The 24,781-nt window shown below is 41.0% G+C and overlaps 2 protein-coding genes across 2 annotated transcripts in view; both read right to left on the reverse strand.

The window, feature by feature from the left end:
• IFT22 (intraflagellar transport 22) overlaps positions 1-24,781 on the reverse strand; it is a 133,293-nt gene that overhangs the window by 86,538 nt on the left and 21,974 nt on the right. The gene's annotated exons all lie outside the window — the stretch shown is intronic.
• RABEP1 (rabaptin, RAB GTPase binding effector protein 1) overlaps positions 1-24,781 on the reverse strand; it is a 45,728-nt gene that overhangs the window by 20,029 nt on the left and 918 nt on the right. Inside the window, exons 2-4 of the mRNA XM_061470392.1 lie at positions 5,607-5,735; positions 3,277-3,480; positions 1,868-2,028 (exon numbers count right to left, since the gene is read on the reverse strand). Of these exons, the coding sequence (XP_061326376.1) occupies positions 1,868-2,028; positions 3,277-3,480; positions 5,607-5,735 (494 nt within the window). The remainder of the gene's footprint in view (positions 1-1,867; positions 2,029-3,276; positions 3,481-5,606; positions 5,736-24,781) is intronic.

The following is a 24,781-nucleotide window of genomic DNA, read 5'->3' on the forward strand; positions in this document are numbered from 1 at the left end:
ACAGCTTCTCTGGGCAATCTGTGCCAGTGTCCCACCACCCTCACAGAATGCAGATCTTAAAGGCTACCCATTTGATTTTCAGTTTCTGGTAAGCTTACTGACAACTCAATTCTGAGCAAGACTTTCAGGAGGAAAAATAGACAATATTTTTAACCACTCAACTTTTCTAAACCTAAAATTAACAGGCAAAATAAAACAATATTGCAATACCATTATACACATGCTACCAGACCTTGGGCTCTGAAAAGCTTTAAAGAAAATTCTGTAGACTAAACAAAATTAAACTGCTTCATGTTTCATTGACTTCTGCTACATTCTGTCACTGCTAGTTTGCTTGTCCAAGGAGTGCAAATAAAATCCATGAGGAAAGCAAGGGACATCACATGATGCAGTGAATTCAATACCAGGGACATGTGACAGTGTCACACGTACATACATATCCTGTCACTCGCAGCCAGCAACTCAGCAGTCACATTTTTAGAGCAGATGGGAGCAGTTCAACTTCTCAGGTTGCTTTATATTTCATTTATTGTATCTGTTCTATTCATTTAATGCTACCTATATCTGACTCATATAAACTAATGACAGGCTAACATTTTTAGGCCTGTTAAAAAAGCTTTTTCCTCATTATTCATGATAACTGAAAGAATATGTCATCACCAGTCTGATTTCACACAGTTCAATGCTGAATATAGAGCAACAAATGTATCCATGCTGGAACCAACCAGTTCAGAGAAACAGTCAGAAAGGTCTCTGAAAGCAGAATCAGACTGTTGAACATAACCAACTGGAAAGGCACAACTGCATCAAATTCCAGGACAGAAGTTACTCTAGCTTTTAGTGCTTGGTAAACACAGCTGAAGTTTGACACCATGGTTGTAACATAGTGCAAATGTGTCCGTTAAAAACACAAAAAGGGGGGTGTGTGGAAGGCTGGGAGTAAGGATGTGAATTAAACATCAGTGTGATAGTGAGCTAAGCACCTTGAATAGCCTCTATCTCCTAACAAAATGAGTGCTGGTCACTAGGTCTGCTTTTGACGGTGAAGTAATTACCGAGACTCCAAAATTGAGGTTAAAGTTTCCACTCAAACTTCTAATAGAATGATATTATCTATCTTGTTGAAAAATGATACATAAAGATACTGTCATATGCAAGAGATGCCACAGCATCTCATTTCCTGTATTAAAATGTGTTATTCAGACTCTCCTAGAGGTGTGATCCTTAAAATTCTTTTCTTCCATTGTAACATTTTGCCAAACTAACAGCAATCTACTTCCATGAACTCTTCTAAGTCACAGATCTCTGAACAACAGCAACAATAAAATGTTTCCAAACTGCAGGGCAATTATCTTTCATTATCCAGAGCCTGTTTTGTGACAGCAAGGTTCTGCACTTCCTAGGAAGCTACTAGTATTGTGTTGCACAAACATGACTCACCTTAAAGAAAGACAAGATATTTTAGATATAGCACCCATTAAAAACCTCAGAAGATTATATGATCTGAGAAAAAGAATAAAGATGCACAAGTGTAAAAGAGATTCCATGATTTCACAGTCAATTCAGAAGAATCTTGAGTTCACCTGACGTTACAATGAGAGGCTTTACAAGGCCTCCTGCCTTTACAAGCTCAAGGCCAAACCTTAACCAGCTTCTCAGATGCAATCCTCAGAATCATGTACAATATGTTTATGGATTCAAATGCAGGATTAGGTCATGGTGACTTTCTTGAACACACAGCTGAAAGTTGGCAGAATGAGGCTGTGCATATTTCTGACGAACTATGAGCAGGCAGTGGAAATGAACTCATCCATACCACTACAGGTCTGTACTGAAACTGAAACTGAAAACCTAGATTTCAACGTACCTTTTTCATTTCATTTTCTAGGTTTTCTTCCTCTTGACCTTCAGACAGTCTCCTTCTTAACTCTGCTATTTCCCGTTCCACATTTTCTCGATACTGATTCCACTGAGCTCGCTCCTGCTCCATCCTGTGATGATACTGGAGCTCATAGTCACGAACAGTCTCTATAAAAGAGCAGTTTCAAAACTTATTTTCAGTGGAAGTTAAAAAAACAGAGCCTTAGGAACTCTACCTCCAACCAGCCAATGATTTATCATAATTGATCAAAACAGGACAACTCTCCCTTCCTCTCTCTTCCCTTTGATTCTTGCCCCAAAACCCAACTAACAGAAGCAAAAGATCCAAAGGAATCGCATCTCGATTTGTACCACCACTAGAACAGAAAACCAACAAGCCCCCAAAACTGTGTAACTCCTCATTTCAAAATAACATACATTTCTAACATCCTATTTACCAGCACATTCGTACTTCCAAACACATCATCCAAGCAATCTAACCCCTACTTACTTACTCCAAAATGCAGAAAAACTAGAACATCTCATGCAGCTTTCATTTCCCTAATACTATCCCTTCAGGTAAGGAGCTGTCTTTGTTTACACACAGCAGCTGGCACAACTGCACCTTCATCTAGGTGCCTGTACCTATGTAGATCATAAATAAACAGAAACTTGTGTACTCAATATACATGAATGTTTGTCTTCTCTGGGGAAAAGCACAATCAGGTTATGAGAAAAACTGCCTACAGCCAACAGGTTGGAGGCTCAGGATACTGTGGTCTTGTTTGTGAACATTAAAGAGCAGCCAGTTATGGCAACAGTGTCCCCAGTTTACATCCTGCATTCTGTTCCTTGCACACAGTTTGTCTCAGAAACGTCAACAGCTGTGCAACATGCAAACATAACAAAGCATAGCTCAAAACTATCAAGGAAAAAAAAAGACCCATGACTGATACAGAGCAGCATGTTCAGTCACTAGCCTGGGGAAAAGTCTGTGTGATAGTACTGGAAGGACACAACTGTATGACAGCAGAACAGTGTTTACACACAACAAGAGAAGAGAATCATGCTGCCAGCCTAAAGCTGTTTTCAGACTTGTCAAATTACATTCATTACACTTATCTTCATGGAATGATGAAGCATCACACTCATAGTCCCTCAAAAATGCTTTGCATATATGTGGGTGTTCCCATTGCCATGATTCCTTCTAAATGCTACCCTCATATTAACAGAAAAGAACCAACAAGCTCTTTTTCACAAACTTAGGAACTATGCTTCATCCATCACTTCTGCACCCAGGTTTTGCCAAGCCATGAAAAGCAGCTATCCATGTTCTGTGCAAGAGTCAGCACATAGCACTGAACGCCTCCTGAAGAGGGGCTTGATCTTCATGGCAGCAGCTTCCCTGGTTTTTACCTTTCATAATAGCTTGTAATGAAGCTACTTCTTCTTGCCACTGTCTCTTCACCTCATCGATAGCTTCCTGCTTTGTATTCTCAGACACGGTAGCGATAGCTTTGATGTTCTCCATTTCAGCATGAGCCTCCATCAGCTGGGTCCGCAGTTGTCCCAGATCATCTTGGGCTGCTTGCAGCACTGCATTTTGTCTTTTCAGGTCCTCTGAAAAGAAGTGTTATTTGCATTTAGCTTGACTAATATTTACAATGAGCTTTATTTACATTTAGCTTGATTAATAAATTCAATCTGAAGAGGATCCATAGCTGCTATGGCAAAGAACAGCGCTCTAACAAGGGGGTGAAGGAAGTACTGATATTAAAGCAACTAACCATAACAACCAAACAAACATTAACAGGTACCTTTAGGGAACACTATTTCTTGATGTCACTTGCCCTTGCCTTTCATTAAACAAGTACCTTCTCATGGATGCAGCCAAAAAGCAGACACTGCAGATATAACCCACGAAATCAATAGACTGGATGAAAGTGAACTGTGCTTTTAATTAGTTCATTATTACTTAACTCACTCTGGTAATTAATCTGGAAAATATAAGAACAACAGACAGGAAACCAGTTCTTCCCTCACTTTTGGCACCAAAATGATCCTGAATTTGGATAGAACACTTCGTATTTCTTGAACAGAAACACTCTGTGACCACTACGTGGAGCCCACAGAAGAATATACGCTTTATCATGGCTTTTCCAAAACTGAGCTTCTACTAAAAAAGGGATACATTCAGTGAAACATCCACTACTTGTCTAACTGTTGCAACTACAAATAGAAATTAAACTAACCTCACATTATCTTCCTGAGTTTTCAGTTAATCTGAAGCAAAAAGCTCTAGAAGATGTATTTTATACAACTGACTCCAAAAGCACTAACACAAAATATGGTTTTATGCCCACATCGCCTATTTCAATGGCAATCACTTTTAGCAGAAACATCTGGCCAGTGTACAGCAGACACCAGTTATCTCCATGGCTTTTCCTCAATACCAGAACGCTTATCAATCCTGATGCCTCACACCTTACCTCTTGAGAGACAGACTGGAACCCAGAGCTAATCGGGTACTCAAAAAGGCATTAACTCTCATGTAAAACAAAACAAAACAGGATCATATAGTATTCATATTACTTAGTTTTCAAACAGTATTAAGGATGGGTTGCAACAGTCACAATGTACATTTAGGAAAAGGTCTTGAGAACTGGAAGGGAAAAAAGCTTGGGAGGGGGAGAGAAAAGTAATTGCTTGTACTTTCTCCTCTGGTATCCTTTCACCGGAGCGAAAGTACATGTGAAAGTTGGATGTTTTTTCCATCACAATTGATTTTTATTTTCTTTTGTTTTTACTGTTCTGGAAAGGGAGAATTATTGCTGATCTCATCAGCAGTGTCTTGTAGCTTAAATTTCCTTTTATCAAGCTGCTAGAAATGCAAAGAAAAAGGCTTTCTGTATGGTCTGATCTTCATTATGGCTGTTGTATTTCTGCTCTCACAAGCTTATACAAGCAGCTGCAGTCTTAATGCATTTTTTTTTTGGCTCTGCTTTCATATGTTAAAGACAGGAAAATCATCAGGATTAGAAATAAATCAATTTGGCTCTCAGAACAACAGCTATCTCTGCTCTGCAATTCTGCATCAGATATTTGAACTCATATGGTTCAAATTTTCCTCTAAAGAGTGTTATTGAAATAGATGCCCTTGGCTGGTATTAAAATTTTTATGTTTGCCTGCTTATATTCTACCTCAGATGGAAACTGAAGACAAATTAATACTGCATTAAAAAGCTAGGCACAAAGCACAAACAGTACACCATCTAGACCACTTCTTTCCACTTACCAGATCAGCTGCTGTTCACAGAGAATGAGCACACCATGACTTCAGGAAGTGAGTATTAAAATTCAGTGGTGTTTTTCAGTGTACACCAAGTTACTCTGCTGATTCCTATCCATGCAGGCAAACTGAATCCTAAAAATTCATTCTAGGAAGCTAAGTAGCCACCTACTGAATTTCACTCTCTGCTTGTTTCTTATGTTCTTATTATAGCTGTGTAAAAGATTACTGTTAGTTTTCTATTTTTGGCAAATCAAACAATACCGTATGCCATTTAACCACACTGGATATCCTAGTAGAAACCCCCCTTAAATCCTAATTATCCTTAAAAAAAGAAAGTGTGTGGCATGCACAGGCAAATGGGAAGTAGTAGTTGGCCTTACAAACATTATTCTTCATACAGAAAGTATGTGAAGTTTAATAACCTTCAGAATAATTCAGAGAATTGAGAACTTACCCTCCTTAGCCAGGTATAACTCCTTAAATTTTGCTCTCTTTTGATTAAATTCTTGTTCAAGCTGCTGTTTTGTGCGCAGAAATTCTGCATTGACCTTTTCCAATTCAGCCACCCGTTGTAGAAGAGCAACTGGAAATGAAACAGAAGATAAGGTACATCACTAACAGGCATCCCATTCTGCAAGCTTGAGGTCTGGGGCTTATCCTTTTAAAAACGTCTTTACTCAGCTGTTCCCCCACGATACCTCAGGACAACCAGTCACAGTCCTTTAAACACCTTAAATCTGGTGGTACAACAAAAGAGAAAGAAGTCCACAAAGCACCTAAAGATTGTTACAATGCAGTTATTACTGAAGAAAACATATAATACCATTGTATTGTGCTATAGAGGTCCCACACAACCACCGACCCTGTAATATTGATTTTTGTGTGCAATGTTGACTACTTTGCACCTCAAGAAGTATAGATCTGGTTTAGATATCAGTTTTATACTGCATACCTCAGAATTCAAAATTCAAACATGAAACAGAAGCAAAAGACAGATGAGCCAGAACAAAACCCATCTCCATGGTGCAATGCACTGAGCAAATGCTGCTCCTCTACACAATTCTCTATCTGTTCTGCAAAAGCATTTTATGGACACGTTCCAAATCTGTTGTGCAAAGCTGAATCTCTTCTTTTGAGTTACAGCCTCTGTATAGCACAGACTAGATACATAAAATAGTGATCCATCAGAAGTGTTCACACATGACACCCAACACGCTTCTCGCCAAAAGCAAGTAGTGACAACATAGTACAAAGGCTGCATCAAACATTTACTTACAAACAGCTGGAATTAGGTCTAGAGCTTACAGTGGTAAAACAGTGGATGTTCAATGCCACTGGGATTGGCTGAGTTATATTTATTTTTAGTACCTGGTGACTTAGAGCAGACACAAACGAAAGCACCTTTTAAAAGCACAGGTATGTTGTACCAATTGCTGGTTATGAGGGCATACAGTGTTACAAAATACAGCGTTATATCTGTCAGCTAAAAGATATATGTAGATCCAGGACTAAAGAAATTTTAGTGTTGCTTTTCTACTGAAATCCCAATGTATATATATTTTTTATTACCTTAAATATCAATAAATCAGTTTTTCTTGCCAGCAACCCTACCTGGATAGTGCAAAGCCAATTGCAGAGGAATATTCTCCATAAAATAAAGGAACCTGCAGCAAAGACGACACACTGAGAGCAAAGCTTCAAGTGAGTTAGGAAGGTGGCTACATCAAAACCAGGGAAGCAATAGCACACATGGAGCCAGGACCAGAGAGCAAAAATGCTTCCCAAGGCTAGAGAGCTGCCTTTGATCTCCTGCTGAAGTCTTGCAAAGGGAAAAGGTTTGCTGATATCTCCACTCCCCACTACTTGTGATGGGGGATGATGCCAGCAAAGCCACTTCCACAGCCTGGAGGGAAGAGCAGCTCACTGGCTGGCCCCTCAGCCTGCTGCCACAGTGCCTCACACCTCGGAGGAATGAAAAGCCAGGCTTGGCTCTGAGCAGGTGGGTTTGATCTCAGTTTCAGCTCTTGAAAGGAAACCATTAGAGGCACTACAGCCTGAGTGAGCTGTATGGTGCGGTGCGGGCTAAACTGCGCAGGCCCAGCCAGGCAGCTGCCAGCCTGCAGGCCTGAAGCCACATGCACATTTATAGAACCATAGAATGGTTTGTGTTGGAAGGGACCTTAAAGCTCATCCAGCTCCAACCCCTGCCTCGGGCAGGGACACCTTCCACTAGAGCAGCTTGCTCCAAGCCCCTGTGTCCAACCTGGCCTTGAACACTGCCAGGGATGGGGCAGCCACAGCTTCTCTGGGCACCCTGTGCCAGCGCCTCAGCACCCTCACAGGGAAGAGCTTCTGCCTAAGAGCTCACCTCAGTCTCCCCTCGGGCAGGTTAAAGCCATTCCCCTTGTCCTGTCCCTACAGGCCCTTGTCCAAAGCCCCTCTCCAGGTTTCCTGTAGCCCCTTTTAGGTATTGGAAGACTGTTATTAAGTCTGTCCCGAGCCTCCTCTTCTCCAGGCTGAACAAGCCCAATCTCTTAGCCTGTCTCCATAGGACAGGTGCAGCACAGGATGGAGGAATGTGGACACCACTCACCTTACAAACACTGCCTTGAAGACCATACCAAGAGGAGTTTAACTCTACCATTAATTCTGACAGTTAACAAACCAACTGAAGTCAAACCCCCATCCCAAAGAAGACTCAAGCCCTCCTTGTTTACTGGTTTCTCTTTCCATCTATCTCCCACAGAGAGACAGCAGCAGCTGTGCCACTGCGCCCATCAGAGCTGTTGCGCAAAGCAAACAAGCTGTATTTCTTCCCAAGGTGAGAGTTGCTTCTGTAGAGGACGGAAGGACGAGAGGACACCACAAAAGCACAAAGTTCAAGTGTGCTAAAGCTGTGGAAACAACAGACTCAACTGTTTCAAACCCTCCTGCCCCAGCAGAAAGAAATGGCAGAGTCACCATGCGGGAAATGCAATCTAACTATTTCCATTTTTACACTATCCCCCTCTCTGCAGCCTGGCAGTTATGTGTAAAAAGCAATAAATAAATAATCAACCTCCACCACAACAGAGCTCTGCAGCACCAGCAGCAGGCATTCAAAACCCCAACAATTTAAGGTATCACCTGCAGGTCAGGCACCACTGCTACTGTGCATTAACATCAGTGTTCTGTTCAGGTACTAAGTCTGAAGTGGTTTTACCACCTGTGCTACATACATAGCTCAGGACAGACCTTAGCATATCCACACTGCAGTGATCCAAGGCACACCAACTGGAGGACAGTAATCTATGCAACCCATCATCCCCTGGAAATTCATGTGCATAGAAAGTAAAAGCAAAATAAGGTTTATTTTCTAAGACAGCATGACAACTACCTCCTTTCTGTTGAGTGTGATTAAGCTCACAAAAACATTTTCTTCTTTCTGTGACTTGTATGGAGACACTCCAAAAGGAAAGTGTGAACCCAAGCTGCCAGATGCAGGTAACTGTAGTCTGCACACCACCAATTAAAGTCTGCCTGGAAAGGTACTGAAATCAATGGCAGGAAATGGACTCATTCATAGCTTTTTTTCAATTAGCCTTTAGGTCCAACTCACCCCAGGCCTGTAACAGAGCTGAAAACTTTTTATTTACCATCAACAGGCTATCAATTTAAAATCAATCCCAATCCCAACCATTCATTTTGCAGTGACAGTACTCATTAACTTGCCAGGATCGCTGTCCCTATGCACCTATTTCCACGCACAGATATGTAGCTATCAGTGTTTAATGACACCAGTGAAGTATATAGTAAACAAAAGTCTGACAGATGGTCAGTTCTGGTGGAGCTACACCTGACTGAAAGAGGATCTTGTGTCACACATGAGATCAAAACAGGCACAGAACATGCTGGAAGTCATAAAAGCAGTAGAAGACCTGATTCCGTAATTAGAGCCCCAACTCATCAAGAAACAAACAAAACCCCTAAAGACCCATTTTCTTAACTCCTGAAAGCAGACCAAATTCCTTAACTCCTGACCATTGAGAAGTTAAATGAAAACTGATGTGCCAAACTGAAAAACAAACACGCACACAAGAAGTCCCTTTGGCCAACAATTTATTGGCTGTAAACAACACTTCCCCCCCCCCCCCCCCCCAATGTATTAAGGCAAATAGGCTCCTGATGACACAAATATTACTTATTTGTTCCTAAGGAACCCAGATTTTGGCAGACACTTCAGGATCACCATCTCCCTGTTTCACACTAACATTACAGCCAAGTAGAGTATGCTATTTTGTGGCTTAACCAGGTAGAAGAACCCAAAAGAAGGGCAGCGAAACTTAATTCAGAGTGGAGTCATCAACTGATGGGAGAACCATGAAACTACAGGATTACACGAAGAGAAACTCTAGTGAAAAAGAGACAACTTTCTCTTAACCCACTACACAGCAAAGTTTCAGTTCAACAAAAACCCAGGAAGGAACACACATTTGTCACCGAGTAGTTACTGAAATGCTGTTCCACAGATCAGCTCCCAAACGGATTAAATTTTATGTATGACAAAGCTTCCAGTTACACAAACACAGAGTGACCATTCCAGAAGCAAGACAGACAAAGCTGATTATCAATAAGGCTATTTTTGAGTACTAAATCTCTTATAAAATTAATACCAAGCTTTCTACTTGATATTTAAAGTGTCAAACATGACATCAAGAGTTCAGTCCTACATAGCTGAAATCTGAAAAACAGAACAGGAAAAAAACCCTATACATACAACAAACTTCCTTGAGACAAAAATGAAATTATTATCATTAATAACAACAACAACCACCATTCACTTCTGTTATTCTTCTGTCATTTCCTACCTCCTTCTTTTCCTGTCATGATTGCTCAAGACAGAAGTATGGACAAATAAACATATATGGCTGCATATTTATATCTATTTCCTAAGAGTACTCATTTTCATTTACCATGACATCATTCGGGAGCCACAATTATCTTAGCATATAAATTTTTAATGTAAGAGTCTGCCACCAGGACGTGTGTTTAGACTGCAAAAGCTTTTCTTTGTCTTCTTCAAACAGGATTTGATTAATAAATACATAAATAACCCCCCAAAAGCTCCCACATCCTTAAAATACACTCTGATACAGCCCGTTTGCGACAGGCACCCGGAAGCAAACGAATAGATCATGGTTCTTTTAATATATACGTTGAACAGAAGTAATTCCTGACTCATAAATGGAAGTTGCTTTATTTTCAAGGAACAAAATTTACTGTTCCACAGAGATATTCAGCAGTGACAGACTAAACTGAAGGGGGAAAAAAAGGAAGGAGAGAATTATTTGGTTTTCCCAAACTTGCATTAAGTATTTTATTCACACGGAGAAATGGTTAAATCCATTTCTGGTCAGCATACGCTTTCCTAGTTTTATTTGAAGACACAGAATTACACCAGCCTTCTCACTTGACACTTGTTTTCAGGGTGGCAACAAATCCCTCTGGATTGTCACACCTCTCCTTCCAGAGTACTTCACTGCATGCAATGATGGTAAGTAACTTAAGCTACAGAAGAGGAAAAAGAAATGGCTCTAACCAGCAGCTCTGCAGAGGAAGACGTGCTGCTGCTCGCCACTGTTACCACTGAGTGGTTCTGCAGAAGTAACTCTGAGGCAGTTCCCCATTTTGGCTTTCAGAGACATTATTGCATTCATCCAACAATTTAATATCCACAGTGTGTTCTCTATTGACTAAACATCCACAGGCAAACAGTCCAGTGCAAATTTAATGCTATATACGTAAAAACTTAGTATTGTTGACAAATGCAGATCTCGCCTACGATACAGAACTGAACCTCGCTGCATCATACCTGTTACAATATCTTTTTATTTATTCCAATGAATCAATAATTGCAGGATCAAAAATATTCAGCTGAGCACTGCATGTTATGAATATCTAACCATGTTATAATGATTACATTAATGGAAGTTTGCAATACACAAACTTTGAAAGTAATTTTATTTTTCATTCAAGTTGAATGGCTGAAACACACCTTTCCACTGTAACTTTTAGCCCTAGTAGTGCCTATTCCTACTCTATTTTCCTTTATGTTAAACACTGTATGACATGCTACAGTAAGGATCTCAGGAAAAAAAACAAACAGAAAGGCCACCACAATTAAAATCTAAAGAAATTGAAGTGTTTGACTAAATGGGAATATACTCTTCTATAATACAATCAAGACGAGAACAAGAATAAAGGGAAGACAAAATAAGGGTCCTTTAAATGGCTTAATTACCCCTGCACGGTTGAACAGCCATACACAATAACTGCTAAGCAATGTTTGCCATGATACTGTACAAACCTGCATCACTGTTTATAGGACCATCTTCATGGCATTTGACATGAGCTGCTTGCATTTCCCAGGGGCATCATCTCTGAAGATCTTGGTGCCGTTTCCACCAGCTGCTGTTCACTGTGAAGTGTTGCTCAAGATCAGCACCAAAGTTACATCTGCTTTACATTGATGCAGAAGGCAAACAAACCTGAGAGCATTTCCAGGTTCAGGTCAAACACCAGTTACCAAAAATGTCACTCAATGCTTCTTAGTAAGACAACATGCTGTCCTGGGTCTTTGGTGTACAACCATTTTTACTGATATCTTCCTCGAAGTATGTTTATACAGCATCATTACATGGGAAAAAAGCCAACGTGCTGTTTCTGCTTCCTCTTTTTTTTTTTTTCCACTTCCTGCTTTTTCTCTCCCTTTTCACAGCGTTCACATGTTAAGGACTTCCTTGCTTTGTTACTGCCTCCCTCCTCTTCTTTCTTGGACACAAACCCAGGCACTTGCTGTTCTGGGGTCCAATTCTCCATCCCTTGACACTCCATTTGCACTCAGTAAAGTGGAACCACTCCTGACTTCTTCCCACTTTTGATGAGCCCATTTCATGTGACGAGTAAAGCTCCTCACCTCTTCTACCCATTTAGTCATTCTGCCCCAGGTAACTTAAGTCTAGTTTTACATTGATGCTTAGTTAAACATTATATATATTAGATTGCAGTGGAACAGCATTCACTCACATCAAGTATCACAGGAATGCAGTTAATTGCATATGTCTGTGTTGACAGAAGTGGGCTTGAATTTTCTTCCAGCAATTACTTTCATTGCTAAAAGCACCATTTCTTCCCAAGGACAGTGCCCTACCTCCATCATTAAAGCCTGGTTTTTCCTACATCCCTTAACAGAGCAGCTGGTTCTTGCCTTCACCATTTAACTAGCACTACCATCAGCCCTCTCAGTTTTGTGCGCACAGTTTTCCCCACGGAAGTTTCAACTTGATGCATGAGGGGTTTTGGCATCATTAGTTTTTACTTCATTTCTTCCATTGCTGAATGCAGGTGGGGAGAATAACCCCTTATAACATTTCAGGAAAATGTTATTTGTTAGCACTTTTAATTTTGGGCGTCATCATTTCAGTGATAACTTAAACAGGGCAGCAGTGAGTGAACCACAGTGTCAGAAAAGTCACCCGAACACTATGGTTATCCTACAGGAAGCATTTTGGCTGCATCCTGCTGCTACCATCAGCGAATCTCAGGCAGGCAGAACTGGTAAGCTTGAATACAGAGCAGAGCATTTCAAAAATCCACAGCAAGCTACTCTCTGGTGAATTTTGAATTCATCTCCAGTGACACAAAATGGAGAGAACTGAATTCCCAATCTCATCCCACTCATCAGCATTCTCCCTGCTCTCTCAGTGGCACATTTATTCCCTTTGCTTTAACAGATTTCATTTTTTATAACCGCTCTTCACAAGAGGATCAATTTTAAAAGACGACTGCAGGAAAGAAGCTCAATGACTTCTGGGGTTTATGAAGGGTTTATTTACTCTACAAGCTGTGTACATTTACTCAAACTAGGCACTGCTTGAGCAAACAAGACCATAGGGATGGCTGCACAAAACTCAGCAGAAGGTTAAGTATCCAAGTCATGGGGAATTTTGTAACTGTGGTGAAGGGATGAAGGGTGTCATTGCGTGTAAATTCATCACTCTCATACAGTGATGCGATGATGTTTTTGATTTTGGCATAGGGAATTCTTTTTCATTGTTGTTGATGTGAGTGAAGCTTGTGAAGACTGTGTTGTATGTGGATTTTAGTGATAATTCTTAGATATGTAAATGAGAGAGGTTAGGGGTGGAATGGGTTTGCCTAGCAAGGTTTTGATAGCAGGTGGCTGAAGGGGTGCCTTCTGAGAGAAGCTGCTGGAAACCTTTCCTCTGACAGAGCCAGTGCAGCCAGCTCCAAGACGCACCCACCACTGGCCAAGGTCAAACCCATCAGCAATGTTGGTAACACCTCTGGGATAACATAGTTAAGAAAAAGACCTCTTCAATTGCAGCTGGAGAGGAGTGGGAATATGCCAGAGAAGCAGTCCTGCAGACCTAGAGGTCACTAAGGTGAGGGGAGCAGAGGAGATTCTCCTGCAACCCATGGTGCAGACCATGGTGGTGAAACTGGCCCCCACAGCCCATGGAAGCTCACAGTGGAGCAGATATCCACTTGCAGCCTGGGGAGAGCCCCACACCAAAGCAGGGGGGTGACCAAAGGAGGCTGTGACCCTGTGGGAATCCTGCACCAGAGCAGGCTCCTGTCAGGACCTGTGGCCCCATGAAGAGAGAAGCCCATGCTGGAACAGGTTTACTGGCAGGACCTGTGACCCACAGGGGTCTCACACTGGAGCCATCTGTTCGTGAAGGACTACACCCCATGGAAGGGGGGCCACGCTGGGGCAATTCATGAAGAACTGCAGCCCATAGGAAGGACTCACGTTGAAGAAGTTGGTGGAGAACTGTCTCCCATGGGAGGGACCCTAAACTGGTGCAGGGCAAGAATATGAGTCCTCCTCCCCTGAGGAGGAAGAAGCAACAATGTGTGATGAACTGACACCACTACATTCCCTGTCCCCCTGCACCACTGGCAGGGAGGAGGCAGAGAATTCAGGAGTGAAGCTGAGCCCAGGAAGAAGGGAGGGGTGGGGGGGAAGGAGTTTTAAGATTTGGTTTCATTTCTCATTATACTACTTTGATTGATTGATAATAAATTAAACCGATTTCCCCAAGCTGAGTCTGCTTTGCCCACAACAGCAACTGTTGAGTGATCTCTCCCTGTCATCTCAAGCCTTTCCTTGTATTTTCTCTTCCCTGTCCAGCTGAGGAGGGGAATGACAGAGCAGCTTTGGTGGGCGCCCAGAGTCCAGCCAGAGTCAACCCCCACAGCAAGTTATATAGCCAGGTACTGGCGACATTTCTTTACAGGGGTTTAACAGCTTGCACTAAGTGTCATTGCTACTGTGATTACACCACTATCAGCTCAAAGCCCGGACAGATCTATATACCCTGCAGTCACAGCCTGACTTGATCCCTTTGGCAAACCTTTTTGAGCATTTAATACATAGAAGCTTAAACAATGCACCAAACATGTCAGCTTTCACACACACTTTCACCACTCCTTTTATTTCATCAGGCTGTCCTACCGCATTAAGTGGTATGTTAAACATCCAACACAATGGATGCGTTAAGCAGACAGAGGAGGCTCCTTCAGCTTGTAGCAACACCTCCTTCAGGCAGAGCCACCTACTCCAATGCCACAGTATTTTAAAGCAAGTCCCCCAAAAATGTCAAGTCACTTAATACCTCCTGACCAAAGCAACACTGAAAACATGAATGAGTCTTCATACTTACACAGAACTGCTTCTGCCAAGGTTTTCCATGCTACCACATCTCATCATTTGCATGATATAACCTCAAAACGCAGAAGAGGATTTAACTGCTTCACATAGCAACTGCACTTGACAGTGAGGGTTTCAGTGTATCTTGCAAGAAAAACAAAATTTAAAATGAGGATATTGTCTGTTTTAAAAAACCATCAGAAATCTGCTCCTCTGATCAAATGAGGGAGCATTCCTGATTGACAGCCACTGAGGGAGAGATTCTGACACGCACATCACTACATAGGAGGCCACGTTCACAATCTGCCACTGAACACCACAAATATGTTTTCTTACAATGTAAATATTTGCTAAGCCAAGACAAACTCAGTACTGATCTTCTTTCAAGATCATTTATTTGCTGATTCATTTGGGTATCAAATGAAAATGGGAGGGGGAAAAAATTCCCTTTGACTCCTTACGTTTATCCCTTCGCCTACAGATTTATTAAAGGCGGTCCTCTTTCGGGAGGAAAAGTGAATAGTGTATGACTCAGCTTTCAGGGAAGAAAGCACAACAAACCAACCCTGCTGCATTGTTCTTCTATATTAAATTGCTTCTTCAAAAATAAAACTATTCCATTAACTCAAAAATTCCCCCCAGACCCCTAGTCTGAGATCTCATGCTCACCTGACATTTGTCACTGGGACAACAACTGAGGTGTAGCTTTGGGAGCATCCAGACTGGACCATCCCGAATACTCTGCTTCCCAGTTTCTGAGCAGAAAGAACAAATTTATGATGAGGTAGCACACTTGAAAGTTCAAAGGAAGGTGACAAAAATGAATGAGCAATTGGAGACATAAGCACATGGCTAGACCAAGAAAATAATGCAGAAAAACCCCAAAAGTCATCACTGCTGTGAAATTTATACAGGCAATAGCTTGTGTAGTTTACCATTACTACAGGTATGAAGAGACTTCCATTTCAAGGAAATCAGCATCTTTGGGGACATTTTCAAAAGCTGCTACAGTCAATAATAGCATGCAAACCCACTTCCACATGTGCAGCTACCAGACAGCACCACTGTACCGCTACAGGTATCAGCAAAGCTTCAGAAACAGCAGTAATTCATGCATAACCTGAGAGTTATCAGTGTGAACAGGCATTACAAAAGGGAGTTAACTCCAGATTTCTTTTCCTCTGTGGCTCCCTATCCCTTCTTGGCCACTCAAAATGGTAGGCAGAGAAGATGCTGAGAAAAGTAACAGGTGAAGACTTACTTCCAGAGTAATTTACAGGTGTTAGTTGTCAGAACAGCAGGTTGCAGGCCTGAAAACATAGTGCTTAGAGTAACGTCTTAAAGGATATAAATCTTACTAAATGGCCTGGAAAATAATTTTGCCAGATGACAGATAATAAATGATGATTACCATCTTTCTTTGATAAGGAACAGGATATGGTTCCTGTCATTTGGAGCAAGGTTTCTACAGAAATTTAATAGCTTCCCTGAGAACAACAGGATACTACTCCCCCAAGCCTCCATAATCTATTTCTTGCCAGAAAACACTGCCATCATTCTATATATACAGGGGTTTTTTTGCTACCACTAGTCAACCAAATGAATTTCTGAACAGCTAAAAGGATGAAAATCCTCCTCCAGCATTAATATTTAATTAAATATGCCTGGGATACAAGCAGTATAGAACATGAAGACTTTACTAAGCCTGTAGGTATGAACATTTTACATCAACTTAAGTACTGATGGTCACCTGAAGAGGTAACTTAACACTCCCACTTCACCCTGACCACACATGCCTTTTATCTCCACCATGCTGCCTTTGAGGCTGTACAGTGACAGGATCAGAGAAGTTACACAGCAAGAAGCTGGGGGATGGCAGGGGAGTAAGTCAAACCAGTTTTCAGTCTAAACAGGTCCCCAGGCTTATCACTTGGCTGAGAATATCCAGAACTGGCACAAACATGATGGCGAGGATGTAGACTGATTTAAACTGTGATAAACAGAGACTGAACGATACCCTTGGACACTCATATTACTAATATGAGGTCTCCACCCTTTCCTTTATGCTCATCAGGTCTATCACTAAATTAAACTCATTAATCCAGCAGTGAGTAATTATCACCCAGGTGACTGAGTTGAACTGGCTGAGTAATGGGTTCAATGCACAGAGGTGGCACAGAAGAAATGACGGGAATGCCATTGTGGGAGCAGGAAGAAGAGAGCAGGATCACTCCATTCAGCAGCAGCAACCTTCTAGGCTGCCTCAGCTGCAACATAAAACCACAGCCCATGGGTCTAGTTTGATAATCAGTTTAAACCTAAGTGCATGCTGCTTGCCAAAAGAAATAGCCGGGCCTTCCTTCTGTCCTGCACTTTCTCTTGTGGCAACAGATCACTGTACTCATGCAGCAGAATTTAGTTTTTAAGACTTGATGACTGTCATTTGTAAGTGATAAATGACCTTCCTCAAATCCTGATTTCCATTCAAGGCTCTCCAGGGGAAGCTTACAAACTTAATCTGTATCTGAAAGCAAATTCCAAAGCTCAAGTTTCCCATCAGTGTTTGTACACACATGGGTTTTGAACAAATGCAGCTTTTGAAAGGGTGACTCCAGTATAGATGGATTTGGACTGGTACAAAACCTAGAGCTGTAGATAAAAATATATACGAAAACATTTGTGTTCCAGAACAAGATTAGGCTTACATTTGATTTTGTGATTCTGATTTACTTCTGCTTAAAAGCAAATATGCTAGTACAACAATGCAGTTAGATTAGACCTAAAATGTGCTATTACAACCCTTCCTGCTGTACCATCAGCTAAACGTAACCCTCAGTGCCTCAAACGAACATAACCTTTGTAGCATCAAGAGCTCCTACACCATTTAGAGATTTAGTATTTTCATCTCCAGTTTTATCTAAAACTCAAACAGAAGCTGAAGACCTGACAGACAGCTATAATATGTTCACAGCTAGAAGCATCAGTCAAGCACAGAATCCCGAGGCTGGCTAATTGCTTTCTCATTAATTTAGCACACATCCCTAGATAGAGCACAAAGATGAAGATATAAACAGGCATCATGAAGTGTCAATTAACAAAACCTTACTTGAAACCAATCTTTAAAAGAAAATCTAAAATATGTGGTGGATGTCACAAAGATGCCAGATTGTCAGATGGCTTGAACTAATAGAGCCAAATTTATGCTTCATATTTCACCAAAATAAACCAAGGAACACCACAGCTAAATTATATCACAGTGATTTTGGCACAGACTACTGTTAATGCAAGATGAATGCTCCAATTCCTGTGTCTGAAGTCAATGGGAATCTAATACGAATTTCAGTAGGCCTTAGGAAAGGCCATTTTCTTAAAAAGGGTACCAGATATGAAAATTAAGAGTGGATGGTTTAACATAATTACTGCTTGAGCAATAACTTCTAGCACCCATCTGTGTTTCTCCCTATGTACATTAAGCCAATAACACTGAAAATACAGATGTAAGGATTGGTTTATATTCTGTGGTTGTACCCAAGTTACTGTTTGCAAGTTACCGTACATTTTTTTTCCAAGCAATCAACCGTGGTGCTTGTCTCATCAGTTTGCACAGCACTGACGGAGCACAGAGGAAAATAGAACACAAAAATAATTTCTGTTGGTATTTCAATGGTGACCACCCATGCAAATACCAGAAGTTACTGTACCAAGGCATAGGTGTGGCGGGTAAACAGTTCGACACAGAAACACTCAGACAGAAAAGGTGAAAGAGAGCTCTTCTTTGGTTTTGCTGATTTCTCTCTTTTGTTACTATTTTAAAAGCATTTCAAATCCTGCAGCAATTAGCTGTAAGTTAAAAACATGTATTGACAAAAGATGCAATATAACCCACATAGCCTATTCAGGTCACTTCCCTAAAGGCATGGGCAGCACTGCTATAATCAAAGTTGGTTTGGTTTGATCCTCAGTTAAGCCTTTTCTCTTACCTACAGGCCATTCCCATCGGAGCACCTCACTGTCAATGCTTGTTATCTTTCAGTTATTGGTTCTGATTCTCTTTGCCATGTATAACTTGGACCTGTTATTGCATTTTTGCTCCAATGTTTTACTGAAAAGCATTTTCCACAAAATATAACTAGAAAATAAATATTAACAACAAAAAAAAAAAAAAACACCTGAATTGAAATCTCTGCTCTTGGTGTGACTCATCACAGTAAGACACAGCTCTTCACTTACTAAAGTAACTAAATCAGGCTGGTTTTTAAGATCTTATTTTTCAGTTCTTAACACTGCCAGACACACAAGACCAGACAGGGCTCACAGAACAAGCCCAGCAAAGCTCAACAGTGCGTGTTTCCTGCCCTGCTCTCTACTGATACCACCTTTCAGAACTGCTCTGACATCCAAAAGACAGAACTTTGACATTTTTCTAGCTTTTCAAGAGGCAGAAATTAACTTCCAGCACTTAATTTTTGCTATCTGTGAGGCACTTAACTGCTTTGCTTTAAAAGATACCAAGGAAGGTATTAAAGAATTAGATGTCAGCCAACCATATGATAAATAGATGAGTGAGTAATGATCACTGCTTGCAAAAAACCTGTTCTGAGAAAACATTCAGAACCTGAACACATGTAAGGCAGGGTTGAAAAGCAGTTGACTTGCTCTTGCTCTATACCAAGAGTAAAGCACAAAAAGATCTTCCCTTCTTAGTAAAAGAAATGGAAAGATCTTAAAGAAAGAAAGATATTGAACAAACCAAGATCCAACACAGCCAGGGAGCAATGCTGCTTGCAAGACATTTTTCACAGAGGAAGTTTGTAGGGTCATGCAATTTTCTGCAGAAGAATGGAAGCATAGAGTAAATGGAGAGTAAAGGTATGCTCACTGCAAAGCAGAGCAAGCAGAGAGCAGCCAAAACAAGGGCCAAGTACACCATCACCCACGGACTGGAGGTTGCAAAAGGCCTGTGAGAAGGAGAGCAACGTTTAAAGGAGATGATGGCTGGGACTGAGGAAACTGGAGGATTAGCTGAAGAGCAGGAGTTGCCCAAGACAAGGTCAAATGACTGGTTGTTTGACTGGAGAGTTAAAAATCTGTGACCAAAGGTCAAGTAAGACCACATTTCTTCCACTTAACTGTGTGGAAGCAGAAATTGCCAGGGGAGATGGAAACAGATGTGAAGTGTGATTCAAAAGCTTCTGTTTTCCCCTCTTTGTTGTATTTGGAGGAGTCGGGCCAGGGAAGACAAGCATAGGATGGCAACAGGAAGGAGAGAAGAAGCGCCACAAGTCAGCTGAACGCCAACAGCAGTTGTGGTTGACAGAAGCAGACATGAATGGAAATAAATCAATCAATCAAACATAGCAATTCCTCATTACACGAGCAGCCATGCTGCAGTTCCGCATTCTTAAGGTACTACTGGCACTGCCATAAAGCAACAGGACAACCCAGATGTTTTCTCAAGCACCAGGTGTATTTCAGTGAAGAACTAAAAAGCAATGCTCTTATTTCTGAAAGACAGAAATATTAACTACAAGTGTGCTACTCCCTTGTTTCTCCTATGTTAATTTATGTGAAGATATCAAATGATTGCAATTTTTCCAGAGATAATTCATCATCATGTTTAACTGACTATATCATGACTAAAATTACACAATGCTTACACTATTTATAGAATAACTTGCAGAGGCTAGTACCATTAATTCAAACACCACTAAATCAGTCACTAGAAACAATTCTGCGAGTAAAGACTATGAACCACTCAGAAGCACTAGACCTTTGGAGTGAAGGATGCTCCTCTTAAATACACACACACACACACACAATGGCATTTATAGCTGGTTATCTTTTCTTTTCTCCCCAGCCTTACTGTCAGAGTCTGCTTAGTAAGTGCTGCTTATCAGAGTTCCCGGTTCTTATCTTGGAAGACTTCAATCACAGTAAAGCCATAACCTCCTGGGTTTGCTTTTCAACTACATATTTTTTTAACAATACCCAATATAATCACATACCCCAATGTAACATGGAAAACTTCGCATCTGAAAGGTATTTTTAATAAAGTGCTGGAGTGACAACCCAGGAAGCCTGCCATTCAGCCATCACACGTGGTGAAGCCTATGGGATTTGGTCCGCTCCCACACTGAGACACACTGTTTGGTTTAGCTTCTTCAAAGTTTTACAACAAAATTCCTCTTCAGTCACTTTCAAGGAAGTGCACAGAAACTAGTTCCACAGTGGGAATCTGCTCCACCCACAAAGGGCTATGGGAAAGCAACTAAGCATCTTGAGGCAGCAGGCCAGAAAGGGAAGAAAACAGTTGCTAAAGCTATCTTCTCTGTGAGGATGATCAAGTGGCCAAGCAGCAATAGAAATGGGCAAAGAATTTCTATTTTCCAGTGTTTGAAATACAAGAGAGTCAGTCCATGTGCTAAAATAGATTCGTTGTGCCTTCAGGCAAGTCAACAGCTAATTATAATGAACAGGGTCAGGGTATCCTTCAAAATTAAGAGAGAGATTTGGGACTTGGCTTCAGCAGTAAACCAGACACCCTCAATGGGTATATTTCTACTCCAGAGCAAACAGACCTGCTGAATGGACCAGAACTTCCTTAGAAATTCTTAACAGTGGAAACATGTACATTCAAGGTGTCTGCTTTGCGTTTGAAGCCAAATCCCAGATTAGTGCATTGAACTGACACAGAGAAAAAGAGCGCTTAAAAAAAAAACAACCCAAACCTGTGAATGTTTGTAGGGTATTATTATGAAAAATATATTTATTTAATAATATTAGTAATATTAAATAATAATAAACCCAGGATAAAGCAAAATGAAAGTGAGGAAAGACATTTTTTGGCTCTTGGAAAGTACCAACAATTCTGAAGTTACTCCCAAGAGGAGAGTTTAACATTTGACAGTTACATCAACAGCTGAACTTCAGTGCTCAAAACCAGTCCCCTGCCAACCACACCCGGCTTTTGAGATGAGTAGTCACATTTTCAGATACTTCAATTTCATCTAAATGTGATACTGACAAGGAAAATAACTAGAAGCATAAAAGCATCTAAGGTTTAAGTTTTGTTACTTAATTTTCTATGCGACGTCCCAGACCCCTCCACTAGCAATGCTCAGCTGTGGGAATATGTAAGAAGCACAGCAGCAGCCAGTCTGTGCTCTTGCCAGGATCCCATACTACTGCCACAGGGAAACAACGCTGCTCATGGCACTGCTAGTGGTACTAAAATCAATATGCCAACCTCCTCCAACCTTCCATGTAGAGATGAACGCTCTTGCCCCTGAGAGCTGGCAGAATCTCCGAGCACAACAAAAAGACACCATTTTCACTGGCCTAAGCACAGGGGTAGAAACAAGTTATTCCAATACTGCATGAATGCTTTCTGCTGGCAAATTCTGATTAAGATATCTGATAGACTGTGCCATTAACAGCTTCCTTTAGTACAGAATAATACCAACAGTTATGCTAATTACCAGTCTGCCTGTACTATGGCTCAAGTTTACTAGTGCAGTAAGAAGAGTTTAATAATTTGCATATTATTGTAATTCATTTTAGTCTTGAAGAATTAATGTTTTATGTAACTGCAGTTTCTTGAAGCTTTTTCCAGATATGAAATGGGGAATAATATTAAAGCCCGAGCATTCTGATGCCAAAATATTTTATTTGTAACCTTATTTTCAGAGCGGGCAAGCATCCAGACCCGAATTAAACCCAGGGAGGCTGAGAGCACACCACCCTCAAAAAGAAAAATGTTTGGAAAAATAAGGCATTTGTGTTCCACTCACACAATCTAGACAACACACATGAATTAAAGCACTTTGACCAGGATCAATAAGCAGCACACACCTACTTGCAGCACAGGTTGACACCATTAGCTGTGAGTTCACAGCACAGTGCACAGAGCTACACCAGTGAAAGGACTCTGCACTCAGCCTTTCTGTGATTGCTATCGTATGGAAACTCTATTACCACACACAAAAGAATTAGAGGGTTATTAACATCCACACTAAGGCAAAGCACAAAAGTAGGGTAGGACCTGAACTGCATTCTTTTCCTGTATTTTGTGCTATGCCTTCCCCTCTTCTTCGGCCCATTTTCATTTCAGTATGGGCATTAGAATAGAATATACATTCTGTATGATATTCCTCTCCTGATGGTCCATATGTTATTACTACAAGAGAAATACTAGTTCTTTTATACTTGCTTTCAGCAACAAGAAGAAAATCATAGCTGATGTGTCTTGAAGAAATAAAGAATGCATAAGGCATTTCTAATCAATATAAGTAGTTATAACAAGCCATTATTTTTCCTTAGGGGAACATACTAATCCAGTTCTATTTCGTCACATATAATCTTAAATCAGAGGTTATACTACTCCTTTAAGCAATAAATTCAGTGCAGACAACTAAAAATACTAAGGAATTCCTTTCTTCAATATTTTCTCTATATGAAAATAGAATGGAGAAGTTTCAAGGCACACTTTTGGCAAGTTATTTAAAAATAATACCAACACACTTGATAACAACAGTATAGTAATCTGAGTGGATTAACCCCTCCCCAAACTGGTCCTATTACCACCAAAGGAGGATGAGGGAGAGGAGCCATTTTAGGAGCTCCAATTCTTTAGTGTGAGAACACAGCAACCACTTTCAGAATCCATCCGACGTGCAGGCAGTTCCCTTCTGCCATGTGTCTTATTTACAGCATCCTCATCTTCCCACAGCTAGTAAGCATAAGAAAGACAACAATCGGTACCTCCTACAAGAAAGACTTCATCAACCTACCTAATTACTAAATTTTACTTGCACCTTTTTGCCTTCTTTTATGTTAAAGAACATCATCAACAAAATAAAATCTTCCCAACTTGGAACTTCAAATATACTACTAACATACAACTACCTTTCCTGGTCAAGAGGCAGCGAACATTTGTACAATGCACAGCTCCGCTGCACACCTGCAGTCAGACAAGTTTGCAAGAGCCAAGAAGAAAGTATGTTGGAAGTTGCTCTGTAGCTTTCAGAAGCACAGGCTAAAGAACAATAAACAATGGTTATTCATCAGAAAGTACACAAGAGCAACCCATACCAACACTGATCTTACAAGCATGACAGCAAGCAAATTCACCTTCCCTTTAGTGCTCTAGAAGGACAAGGGTGCAATCATTGGCCTTAATGTAGGGAAAACCCCCACAAGCTAAGCACCTTCATCTTTAACACTTTAAAAAGGTAGATTGAATTAGTGAAATCCCTAAGAAGCACTTTCTGGTGCAACTCCACTAAAAAAGAAAAAGCCCACACAATTCCCTAGATATGCATAATTACGAATCCATGACTGCCCTTTTCTAATAGTGCTTTCCCAGGGAAACTCGGCTGCTCCCTAAAAGGAGAGCTCTGGCATAGTCCCATGGCTGGGTAAGCACCTATCCTTCAGGATTCTGCACATCTCTCTAGTCCTACTTCTACAACCTGTCCAGCCTCAACCAACATTTCTTGCTCTCTTGCCCCCTCCCATATATCCCATACACTAAACACTGCCCCTTCAATCCCATCTGTCCAGCCAAGCATTACTTACACTTTTTCTGATGTGCACACAGCTCTGAAACCTATTCTAAGGGGAAAAAATACTTTCTTGTCTGTAACTCCTCCCAGATCAGACATAAATAACCTTTCCATAACAAAAACCTTCAGGGAAAGCTTAGCTGCCTCTTGCACAGGTAAATACCATCTTGAGAGAAGAGCTGTCATTTTCTTTTGTCTTTTCCAGCACAGGAATGAACTGTCCACACGAAGCGTCCTGACCTCAACCTCCCGAAGAGCCTTTCTGCTGCACGCACAGATCGAATACAGCCCAACATCACCTGCTGCGGCTAAATCAATGACACAGTCCTACCCAGTCGATCAATGTCTACC

Source organism: Pezoporus flaviventris, unplaced genomic scaffold, assembly GCF_033815535.1.
Source record: "Pezoporus flaviventris isolate CSIRO_AGI_PZ_B2104156 unplaced genomic scaffold, CSIRO_AGI_Pfla_v1 ptg000063l, whole genome shotgun sequence".
NCBI lineage: Eukaryota > Metazoa > Chordata > Aves > Psittaciformes > Psittacidae > Pezoporus > Pezoporus flaviventris.